The 12,560-nt window shown below is 37.6% G+C and overlaps 2 protein-coding genes across 5 annotated transcripts in view; one reads left to right on the top strand and one right to left on the bottom strand.

The window, feature by feature from the left end:
• The window catches only part of LOC143347068 (5'-3' exonuclease PLD3), an 80,162-nt gene that overhangs the window by 48,661 nt on the left and 18,941 nt on the right, over positions 1–12,560 (top strand). The gene's annotated exons all lie outside the window — the stretch shown is intronic.
• LOC143347069 (uncharacterized) overlaps positions 4,115–12,560 on the bottom strand; it is a 30,143-nt gene continuing 21,697 nt past the window's right edge. For all 4 annotated transcript variants that reach the window (XM_076775930.1, XM_076775929.1, XM_076775931.1 and 1 more), the window contains exons 3-12: positions 11,846–11,978; positions 11,680–11,747; positions 11,027–11,284; positions 9,535–9,637; positions 9,308–9,438; positions 8,905–9,154; positions 8,692–8,834; positions 8,116–8,484; positions 7,659–7,922; positions 4,115–7,524 (exon numbers count right to left, since the gene is read on the bottom strand). In XM_076775930.1, the coding sequence (XP_076632045.1) occupies positions 7,406–7,524; positions 7,659–7,922; positions 8,116–8,484; positions 8,692–8,834; positions 8,905–9,154; positions 9,308–9,438; positions 9,535–9,637; positions 11,027–11,284; positions 11,680–11,747; positions 11,846–11,978 (1,838 nt within the window). In that variant the 3' untranslated portion in view covers positions 4,115–7,405. The remainder of the gene's footprint in view (positions 7,525–7,658; positions 7,923–8,115; positions 8,485–8,691; positions 8,835–8,904; positions 9,155–9,307; positions 9,439–9,534; positions 9,638–11,026; positions 11,285–11,679; positions 11,748–11,845; positions 11,979–12,560) is intronic.

Raw genomic sequence — 12,560 nt, 5'->3', positions numbered from 1 at the left:
AATTCAGCACTTTGACGAGATAATAGATTTGTTTGGTGAATGGAGAGAGCTTTATAATCGAACATAACTGCAGAGTTCAGAAAAGATACGCGAACGGACGACCTCGGAGGAATCCCAAAGCCAACTTTCGCGGAAGGAAAATTCTCCTTTGACGCGGAGACGTCTTCTTCTTTTGTTCTTAGATGCGAAACTCGGGTCAAAGGAGCGAAATATTCTTTCGCATATTTGAGCCAGAGACCAGCAAAATTCTTTCAAAAAATTCCAAAGTAAAATGGAAACGTGATGGAAAAATTTTAATTTGTATCGTAAAACGTAATACGTTGCAACGAACGAATAAAAATTTTCCACGTCTCGGTTTTGTTGGTTATTTATTATTCGAAAAATATTTGGCTATTCCAGGATCAATATGCGAACCAGAGACCAGCAAAATTCTTTCAAAAAATTCCAAAGTAAAATGGAAACGTGATGGAAAAATTTTAATTCGTATTATAAAACGAAGTACAGTGCAACGAACGAATAAAAATTTTCTACGTCTCGGTTTTGTTGGTTGTTTATTATTTGGCTATTCCAGGATCAAACCATAGCAACGTAAACACACGTGTTGGAATACATTCAAAAATATCGGGAAGGAAAGTACGGAAATAATTTAAGATGTTGACTTAAAGACGAAAGAGAAAGGTTCTTTTTTGTCTGTAGTAGGATCGCAGAAGAATAATCCATTACGAGTTACTGCAGCGTAATGAAACAGTTAGGGCAGAACCGTATGTCCAGTAGTTAGCGAAAGTGCAAGAATAACTGCAAGCAGAACGACCAACACTCGTCGCTCGTAAGGGTGTCGTGCTTTTGAAGAACTAGGCCACATACAGCCAGGATCGCTGAAGAAAAAATTTTGGACCTAAAAAACTACTAAGACGGTCCTTTTTTTTTTTAGACCTCGCTAATTACTATTCGTTCCATTTCTTTCACAAACGGTTTAAACTGTGAAATCTTCATCGATTCGAGCAACGTTCAAGAGTCCTTTTAATTTCGAAAATTTCTTTTCATCGAAACGAAATCTTTCTGCGATCCGAATCGATAAATTCTGCTAATCTAAACCAAAAAATCATACCTTAGCTTTTTATCGAGTTTCGTATTTATACATATACTGCCACTATAAATTGTTTTACTTAGAATATATAAATAATAATTGTAGAAAGTCGAATTTGAGTTTTGGTCAATGATGTTAAAAATGAATATTATGAAGTTGGATGTACATTAAAAATTCAAGGAGAATTTAGGCAATTTAGATGCAAAATTGAAAAAAACGCACCCTCGAGAAACGCCATTTTGGCTTAGGGCGACTGGATTGCCATCTAAACGAGATACGATAGAGATTACTGGGGAATACGTTTTAGATTGAATTATTTTGTTAATTATTTTCAAGGGCAGCAAAGTTGATATAAGAAAATAGCAATTATTTAGCGCACAACTCGATTGATATGGAGTAGGTGTCATTAACCGTGGCGCCACAAGTGACCTTTTTCACGTTTGTCGATAAAATTACGATGGAGCAAAAGGCTAAACCATCAGTTTGTGCCACTTTGTGACTTCAAAGGATGTCGTAGCGCTCAACTACCCATGGTATTCGCTTGATTTGGCTCTCCGAGCTACCTTTTATTTCCCAAATTGCAAGAAAAGCAGTTCCACGCCATATTGAACCTTCAAAAGAATTCGTCAGCCTTTTTTTACAGTCTCGGAAGAGACATATCATAAATGTTTCAAAAGACGTTGTAAAACTTATGTATCTTCAGAAAGAATCTATTTTTAATAATTAATGATAAAAGTTATAATTTACGTAAGCATTCGTTTTGGTATAATTTTATTATTATTAAAAACAACAGTTAAAACTTTCACACAGTAATAGCGAAAATATTAAAAAAGAAACTGGAAGGTAAAAAATTTGGAACAGCGAAAATTATTTATATTTTCTTTTGTACTTGCAACATATTCGTAATTTTTCATTTTCTGTTAAAAGCGATAAGAAACAAATTTTATTGAATGTTTCATTTGCAGCCCGATAATAATTTGACCAGAAATTCGAATAATGGAGATTTAATATTATACCAATAAAAACAATTACTTTATTATTAAATGAACACCAGGAAATCAATTTGCATCCGATATGGATTATAAATATGAATTTTGTTTCGTATTTATTTTTGCTTCGATGATAACACGTGTAAAATTTAAATTAAAAATTATGATATTTAAATTACGTTCAAAGATCGTTAAAACGCAATTTTTCCGAGAAGCCATTCTAAAATATGTTACAAAAATAATATAAAAATAATACTGAAAATGGTTTAATAAACAATTTTCATGAATTTAATTTTTTAAAAACGATGAAAATTATTTCTTATGTATTCTATATCAAAATAAATTGTTTCCATTTTTTATTTCATGCAGTTAATCGATTTGTTTTTTCGAAAGGCTAAAAACTTTTAGGGGTATGAAGAGAGACCCTTAAACTATACGAAAATATTTTTTTAGTCCATATTTTACTATCTTTTATTAAATAGTAATTGTCTTTTAATCCTATCCGACGACGTTAACCATAGTTGGTATATGTATAGAGATCAGAATGCAACAAACGAAAAATTTTCGTAACGCTGTTTAGTTTCCACTGATACTAAATCTAAATATAGAAAATTTTTAAAACAATAACATTTTGAAAAAAAAATTTTGTTTTAATATAGAAATTTTTTCTTCAAAATGCTATAGTTTTTAAAATTTTGCATATTTAAGTTCAATAACAGTAGAAACCAACCAATTTTAAGAGAATTCTTCGTTTGTTGCGTTCTGATCTCTATGATGGATGTACACCAACTATAATTACACCGTTGGACATGATTAAAAGACTTAACTAGTATTTAATACAAAATAATAAAAAGTGGACTAAAAAAATATTTTCGTATAATTTAAGGGGCTCTCTTATATCCCTAAGAGTCTAGTACAAAGAATTAATTCTTCATGAAAAAAATAAAAAAGGAAACTTCAAATTTGAACTCTGTTACGCGAGAATCCCCCCTTAAATCGATTATACTTTGTACAAAGGCGAATAAACTTCTCCATTAATTCCCGTTAGACCGGATATTATGCATTTATAGCGTGTACGAATATAAAAAGTATATATTAAATGTGTGCAGGATGTACGCACTTACGCGAAATGAAATACCGATATTATTATATTAATTTATGAAATATTCATACGTTTTCCATATATTCTCCATATTGCGCCGTGAACGCATGAAATCCGCATTCCGCCAAATGAGGATCCAAAATGGGCTGGAAAACGTTGAATTATTCGTAATATTCGAAATAAACGAATCACGTTCCCGGGGAAAATCTAACATAAACAGATTATCACGGATATGCAACAAAGAAATCAATATTAGATTAATATTATATTAAAAAATAATCAGATTACAGTTTGCCAAAACGCTGGTCCCCCGAAACCATTGGCAACGCAAACCGTATGCACTCGCGAATTTATATAACGTGCGTATACAAAGTATTCGGCCACCCCTGAGAAAAATTTTAATGGAAGATTTTAGAGGCCAAAATAAGACGAAAATAAAGGATACTAATTTGTTAATAGAAGCTTCGTTAAAAAGTTATTAACGTTTGAAGTTCCGCTCGTACCGAATTTTTTTCTCGAAAATGAGCAAGATTTCGGGGGTATGTCTGTTGACCAAAACTGCTTGCAATTGACCCCTGCAACTAAAAATAATTTTTCCAAGACGATTCGAAAGTCTTTTTTTTCATCCAAAACTTTCAGAACTTACTCGAATTTTTTTCTCGAAAGTGGGTAGGATTTCGGGGGTATGTATATTCACCAAAAATGATTGTAATTGACCCCCGTAACCGAAAATAATTTTTCCAGAACAATTTGAAATTTTTGAATTTAATTGTTAATAGCTTTTTAACAAAGCCCCCATCAACAAATTGGTATTCTTGATTTTCATCTTATTTTGACCTCTGGAATCTCCCATTAAAATTTTTCCCCGGGGGTGATCGAACACCCTGTATATGTATACACCATGTATGTGGCAGGGTATAGATCTCTCTGGGCGTATTCTGTACATGTATGTGTATTTCGTCATATTCAAAATATAATAATAAACGTTACACACAGTGTAGCTCTTAGTTGTGGGTCACAACGTTCGATCAGCGGACCTGGGCGAAACGAAGACGTCGGTACCGCTTTCGACCGTCGACGTTCGTCGATCGAACAGTTTTGCTGTTTCAAATGCTCTCGAACAAACAAACAACATCGATCTATATCCGGGACCGAGCAGCGAACAACAATCGCTTCTCCCTAGTCTTTTCGGGCCGCAACGTCTGCGTGTTCGTCGCGAAAGTTTACCGTTTAGGAACGAACGGTCGCGTACCCCAATCGAAACGCCATTGTAACCATCATTGTTTACATCCAATACGCTTGCTGCCCGTAAATTCACAACGGCGTACGATCGAATAACGTCTTCGTTAGTTAGGCTCTGCCGCCGAGAGACGAGCAACGCGCGAGCTTTTCCTTAAACGCTAATATTTTTTTTTTTTTCTTTTTAATATATATATTTTTTATTTTATTTTGTATCGTATCATCTTCGTCATCAAAGTCGTCTTCGTCGTTAACGTCGTCATCGTCGTCGTGAACGTCGTTGTTGCGTTGACATCACAATGGTAAAGAAACAATAGACTACTGTAAGCGTACGCACTCACGCACGCGTTTAGTTGCCCTCCTGCACACACGCTCCAGTATTGCAAACTCGCATCCGACCCACAGAATGTATAAAACCAGCGTACGCACTCATTCGTAGGTCCTTCGTGGCAGAGACGAGCTAAATTCCGTTTGAATACTAATTTTTGAAACGAGAATAAATCTATTTGTCTAGCTTTCGACCCGTTACCCGTTAAATAATTTAAACGTTCGATCGAGCGAATCGCTACGAATTGATTTTTATCGAGTACCTAATTGTCCGAACAAAATTTCGCCCGTCCCTGCTTCGTGGTCGGTTATCGTGATCGACGGTCACTCGAATCCCCGCATGTCTACGCGTCTGTTCGACAGGGATTCAGAAAACATTTCGACTCGAGAAACGTAGGAAAGGCCTTCTTCTTCAAATAAATTTCAACCGTTTTATTCTATAATAATCACGCTTATAATTAGGCGTAAAAATTAAATGAAAAAGATCTTACGAAATTTGTCCAGAAAAATCGAAAAGTTTTTATGCGTAGACTTTTTTTTTTTTTTAACTAGCGTTCTCCAAAGCAGAAGAAAATTTGCGTGGTTTCTCATATCACATTGTTTGCAATATATATTTTAATAAATATAATTTCTGCGAGCGTTTAGTTTAGCCAGAGACTTCCGGTAATACCGCTCGTAGTACAAATGCGTTGCATCATTGATAAATAATCCAATAAAATTATAAATTATTCGTTTCGCGAACGACAGTTTTCTTCACCCGTACGTTCCGAAATCGCCTGAATAATCGAGGATCGACGTCGAACGAATAACAATCGCAGAGACGCATAGAGACGCGTTTGGCGAAACTATAATCAAATAACATTCCGTTATGCGCTCGTTCCTATTAAAAAGTATAAAATACGTCAGGAACAAAGTGAAGTATATAAACCAGAGGCCGAAGGGAGCGTGCAGGGGGTCAGGTCTGGGTTAGGTGAATCAGTGGCAAGATGATCCCAACGGGTGAAACAAGTCGGAGAACGGTAGGTGCGGACGAGGGTCGAACTGGGAACGATAGTTTTATGCGTATAAAAATAAAAATTTATCTCGATATTAAAAATTTGTCTACCTTACGGGTTAGAACCAATGCATCGTCGTACACGTATATTCTAATTATCTGAATTTCGGAACAGTCTCAATCTTTTATAATTGTGTATATATATATATATATATATGTGTGTGTGCGCGTGTGTGTATGTGTATATAACGTGTTTGTGTTTTGTATTGTATTAAAGAGTTCACCTTCATCGCGATCGGCTAATTTATGTATAAACTTAACAAACGTTGTGAATCGTAACGAGGTTAATGGACAGCCGTATCATCAGTAAATTTCAACAAGTATCAAACAGATACGATGTTACGGTTAGGCGCTGTACGTTTATACCAATCTAAACGAAATCCATAGAAGAAACGAATATAAAATCACGTGAAATGATTCATGTACGTATACTCTCTGCTATTGAATCTTGGTAACAATTATATCCAATGTCCATTAACGACTCGATACCTAGTATATGGCATGGCTTCGCGTACCTCGCGTGTAAATGTCGAGCACATGCTCCGCAAATTTGTCCCTTTGACGCCGACAGTCTCCGTCGATGATTCGCGGTAACGAAAGGAAATTCGACGAACAAGTCGGTTTCAGGGCGGTGCTCCATAATCGGACACGGCCGTGAGTGGAAAACTCTATACTCGTTAAAAACAGTCTTTATACAGTGCTTAAATTATTATATACAAAGTGTAGCTAGTTAAGAGGTAAAAAGTATTCTCTTATCGTAGTTGTTACGCGTTAAATTAACCAAATTCGTAGTTGTAGGATTATATCGATGTCGTTCGCGATTAAATCGAACGTGGTCTTGACTCGCTTATAACCTGCTTATATTTACAAAAGCTGCGGGTGCACGTTTTAGGCTCGTCGATCGGACGTTAACGCCTCGTGCTTAAGAAATCTCGTATTGGCAAAAATATATATATAAAAAAAAAAGTAAAAAAAAAAAAAACGATCGAGGCCGTCGTTGCTCGCATTCTTCACATTTAAACTAATGTTCGTGGTTTCCCGGCGTGTCGGCGAACATTTTGCTCCCCTTTTTCAACGTACTCCTACATATAAAAAATATAAGTGCAAATATATATAAATTCACAGGATGTAAATAGACATCGTCGCACAAAAACTCTCGATTATCGCACGAAACGGACGGGCCTAAGACCTAGAATCTAAGTACGTCTCTAAGTATACGGGAGTGGGTAAAAATGCGAATAAGGTAACAGGATAGTTGGAAAAGTATTACAAAACCCGAAAACCGTCGTGTTCTTACAAGTCGAAGAAAATTGGGTGTATGAAAGGGAGCGGGGAATCGATAAATCGCACGCTGCCGATCAAACAGGCCGGAAATCGAAAAGAAACGCAATCGAGCGCGCGGGATCCGTTGGCCGTGTGGTCGAGTCTCGCATCTTCGATCGACGAATCGCGTCGCTCAAATCGAACCGCTCACTCTTGGTCTCGATGGCCGAAAAAAGCGCGCGGAATCATCGGGGTTTACCAGCCTCACTTGCTCGTTTCGCATAAGCGTTCGAAGGAACGGTCCTATCACGAGCATCGGCTTCGTTTCACTTTAAGTTCGCATATCATCTTAATAGGTACTTGTACGCCGCGCAATTTCCCACAGTGACGATGAACAAGATTCTGGACAGGGAAAAGAGTGGCGCTAAGCTGGAAGCTGCCTTCGTTACGTCTTCACAAACACCTGCAACAACGAAAAGACAAATTACTCGACGCAGAAAAATATCACATATAAACGATATACAAAAACGTCATACATTGAATTTTCGTGTATGCACGAAAGAACGATTTTGGAAAATAACTGTTAGTTCGGAGTACCTTGTCCGACGAGGGTGTGGGACCATTCGTCCTCGCCAACGGTTTCTCTACGACAAACACGATCCAATCTCGTAGACCAAAGTTCCTGTTCGGAGAGTTTCGTTCTACTGGTCCTTCCGGTTGTCGATTGTTTCCCCGTATTACCGTCAAATCGCATAGAAAAACAGAAGGTTTGTCCTAGTCCCGAGGAAGCTTGATTGGTTTTCTGCGACACTATCGTGTACCAAGTGCCTCTTTCTTCCCAACTTCCGTGACAGTAGTACGCTACAAAAGAATCGGTTGCATTAATATTCCAAGAAGTTCGAAAGAGAATATCTCGATAACTGTATCAATGGCTCCATCTAGTTCGGAAACGAACAAAATGGAGTTTCATGACTATAGAAAAGAGTTTAAACGTTCAGCAATTCAACAATTTATTAGGATTCGAACTAGACAGATGTATTAAGGCAATACTTACTTGCTTCTTCTCCGTCACACGTTTGTCTAACGACCATTTCATTCTGTTCCGACGAGGTACAACCGATTTGAATATTCGTGCTCCTACATTCCTCTCCGTGCTCCTGTTGCTGTTGCTCTCCTCCGTGTTGGTGATGATGATGATGATGGTGATGTTGTTGCTGCTGCGATTGGTGTTGTCGTTGTTGCTGCTCGTGTGGCTTCATTTGTTGCATATCTTCGTTCCAAGCCCTCCTTTTGGTGAGCCTGGAAGATCGTTTGTCGCTACGACGTTGTCGACGGAACGACGCATTAGGCAAATGAAATGGTGCAAATCCCAATGTCACGTAACGACCGGGATTAGGGCACTTCCTTTGACGCAACGAAGAACCTGTAAAACGAAAAATTGATCGATCAAGTTCTTAACCACTTGACTACCACGCCAGTCAGTTAACTCGAGCAATACAGTCGTCGCATGATCAAGGGAAATCATGCGCAACGACCAAATTAATAAAGGATAAAATAAAAGGAGAATGGAATTTCAGCTTGTGACAGAACACTGAAAGTTTAATAGCAATCGACAGTCGTAATTACTCACTTATTAGCGTGGTATAGGGCATGGCGGATGTATCCGAGAGGGAGCAAGCTTCGTCCGGCATTATGGCCTTTTGATCCGACTGTTGCAACTCTATGACATGGTGATCTCTTTTGTGAAAGATCATGCAGACGTAACCAATATCGCTGCAACGACACGTAGTTTTCATTTACATTTCGGATTTCACGCTTTCTAAACGCTGCAACGTTTACTCACCAGCCGCTTGTTACGTGAGCGATCAACTTCATTTTGTATCCCTGGGAATTATCGGCGAGTTGCAACTTTTCCAAATTGTGACAGACGATCTTCTCCTCGTGAAACGTGTCCCCCTCGGTATCCTGAACTCGAACCTTAAGCGTTGCGTTTTTGTTCGTGAAGTGATAAACTTTAGTGCCATCCAAAGAGTGCCAGTCGTGATGCTCGGTGATCCAAGATGGATACTTGCATCTGTTGTGCTCCTTGTCGACTATCGAGAATCACAACTTACTTTGTTACATTTGTTGGGTATTTTGAGGAGGACTCGAGGAATATTATATATGGGGCAAACATTTCGAACATGTTCTTCGGAATAACAGTTCTTGAAAGGCTCTAATGAAAGATAGACGAGTGGATTTCGTACCTTTCATAAGCTTGATCGAAGGTGATCCTTCGGAGACTGTGGTTAGGCCGTTGCATGTCGGTTCACCCGATTGAGCAAGCAGATACACCACTTTTCCCTGATGGTGCGTCTTCTCCTCGTACAGGAAACATCTGTCCACGCGTGTGCAAGAAGCGAGAATAAAAATGAGAATTCATCGTGCACGGTATCAGCAAATCGGAATGCAATCGTTCGAAGGTACCCCATACCTGTACGTTTTCTCGGCACCCGATACGCTTCGTCCTTTCAACGTTCCAACGAGGTACTTGTTACGGCCGTCGTTCCATACAGCGAGACACTGTAATTCTTCCGCTGAAGAAAAACGAAAACCATCGATTTAAAACATTCTATCACGCGTCAGTAACCGTTCTCAGGTTGTTAAAAAATTGTCTATCTTGTAAGGATATGGCATAATCGAGGTTGGACCAAATTCGTGAAATTTTCTATGAGATCAATATTTTATTTTTAGACCATCGAATGTTATAAGCAATATGTTTCTTTTTCTGAGAAACACTGGTCTGATTCATAATCTTGTTTGCCTTTGATACCATATCTTTTTATCAAATACGACTATTTGGAATTCCAAACATTGTATATTATAGGACGCGTCATTTATTTTCAATATTACTTAAATTACTTAATTTGCTCATCTGGCAAATGTACCTCGTTTGACAATAGGAATTTCCATACCCTAAAGCCATTCAGCACACCTAATTAGTTTCACTGTACTTTGGGCCCATTTACCTGCCCCTTGGGACCGCGGACGCCGAATTTGCTACTTCGAATTTGATGGGAATTATAAACATAATTTGAACTTTGATAATAGCATGCAAACAGCAACAATTAGTAGCAAAATTTTAATTCAAATAATATTTATTCTCAGGGTTCTATTTTTAAAAACTTCGACGTCCGTTTAAATGGAATAATATAATTGGAAGATTAAATCATGTACAATCCGTTGAACTTTGAGTGACCTTTTGAAATGTTATTCATATAAAATCATGATTTAACGTATAGGAGCAGTTTAATATTCATCTATTCAATAGCATTAAATGAACAAGAATAGAACATTGCATAATGTATTCAATACAATGAACACCGGGGGTCTAAATATTTTTGTAACCTATTTTCTTAATCAGTTGAGTGCCAGAGTTAATCGCGAGAATCCATGAGAAAAGTGCCGAGCGAGCAGCGTAATTGAACCGAATAAATGTCACAATAGGTCCATGCGAACATCCACTGTTGCGCGCTTATTGTTAGTTTCTCGATTTAGGCTCGAGTTGGATGAATTCCCGGGCATCTAAAGATTTATGCAGCTAAATTATTAAACTTAGAAAAATGTCGATGACCCTAAAAGGAAAACATCCACGTTACAACATACGGCTATTTAAAACAAATATTTTTCTCCGGAAATAGATTTCCTGTTATCGTTAAAAGCAACAAAGATATTTTCGGTTCCCAAGTCCTTAGGCGATACATCGTTGTACATTGTACACAGGCAAATAAATATTACTACTTGCTGGTGCTCTTATTACCAACAAATTGTATTTGCAATTCTCGCTATATCTTTTCATTATTTTTGTTTTTCTTTTTTTGCATAAAATGGGTTTAATTCTCGGAAATAAATAAAGAGATAAGCGAAAAACGAAAAAGGAACAAAGGAAATAGGCTCGACGACGATTTCAGTATTCGAGGACTTACTGTTACTCTCGCTTTTCTCGACGTCCGGGCAAGATTGATACTTGAGAAGCAATTTGCTCTCGTCGGTGCACTTTTCCGCGAGGCTGACGGGCGCCGCGCATTCACCGTACCCCTTGTCGTAGCTAAATGTGAACGATGATCCGCTAAAAGGGCAAGGTATAGGCTTGGAATTCACGCGGAACATGGAGTACAGAGTATCGTCCGATTTGATATTCTGACACATCTCTTCCAAGGCTGCTTGTTCCTGCCACCACCATCCTAGAAAGAAAAAAAAATGATACAGAGATGAAATTTGGAACGTCTCGACCATTATGCTATCGTATGATTCTATAATCCAGACCTAAACGCGACAAAGATTTTGAACACTCTTATTTGCAGTAGTACCAGGACTTGTCACGATTACTTACACGATAAAATATTTAAGGCCTTTTGGGTATTTGTGTCGTTAAAATATGGTACACAGAATGAGTCAATAACTAGTTACTTTATATAAATTATCATTTACCTGGGTTTCGTGTTTGAATGAATTTATAAGTTTTAAGCGTCTCATCCCTAACATAAATACCCTATTTGAAATGGCGACCGTTATCGACCAACCCTGTACATATTTATAGACCGGACAAGCCAGTTTTACTATGAAAATTCGTTCTCACCTTCGCGATACTGGATCACATTCTCGTGTCGGTCGTTGACGATCAAGCATTGATAGCAATTGTCCCCGCTGAAACATACAAGGATCATCGTAACCTGTTCTTTAACGTGAACATTTCTATTGTAAACAATTTCGTCTACCATTTTCGAATATATTTAAATACTTACAACACGATGTACGAGTCTTTCGATCGTTCCACGCACGTCTTTTCATCCAGCATGGTCGCATTTATGGCAATCGGTACCAGTTTTCCATACTGGTACCATTCTCCGGCCCAACTCGCTGGGAACTCACAGGAACCTACGACAATTTTATCGGTTTTTGTTAGTCTCTTTTAACGGTTGTTCTTAGATCACTACTTTGCTTTTTCACGTTGTATGTTAACGTTAATCCCCCTAACTTTTGGTCAAACTTTTTGTTGATATTTGGGAGGTGATCCTTGATAAAATTATGAAATAGAATTTCAATCCAAATTTTCCGCAACGATTGTACCGTAGATTCCGTTATGGATTTTCGAGGATTGCTCGAGCACAAACGATTGTTTACATTATTATAAAAAAAACGAAACTCAGGAAAATAGAAAAATAATTGAAAAACAAATTATTCGGAACGGAATTCGAATCGGTTTCGACCCAGCAATGCGCAAAATTTGTTTTATATAATAAATAACCAATAAAACAAACACGTAGCAATTTATTCATGACATTTATTCGATCGAACAATTAAATTTATGTCTATCCGTTGTGTAGCTTCGAATTTTAAAATTAAAATTTTTTTTATTCGTTATTTGAAACTTTTTTTCACCCACGATAAGTTTCGAGAGACTCGCGATAAGTATCGAGTGATTCACGATAAGTTTCGAAAGACGATAAACTGCAAATG

The sequence above is a fragment of the Colletes latitarsis genome, chromosome 10 (assembly GCF_051014445.1).
Source record: "Colletes latitarsis isolate SP2378_abdomen chromosome 10, iyColLati1, whole genome shotgun sequence".
NCBI classification, from domain to species: Eukaryota; Metazoa; Arthropoda; class Insecta; order Hymenoptera; family Colletidae; genus Colletes; species Colletes latitarsis.
The sequence above is the reverse complement of the archived record's forward strand: the minus strand, read 5'-3'. Positions and strand labels throughout refer to the sequence as shown.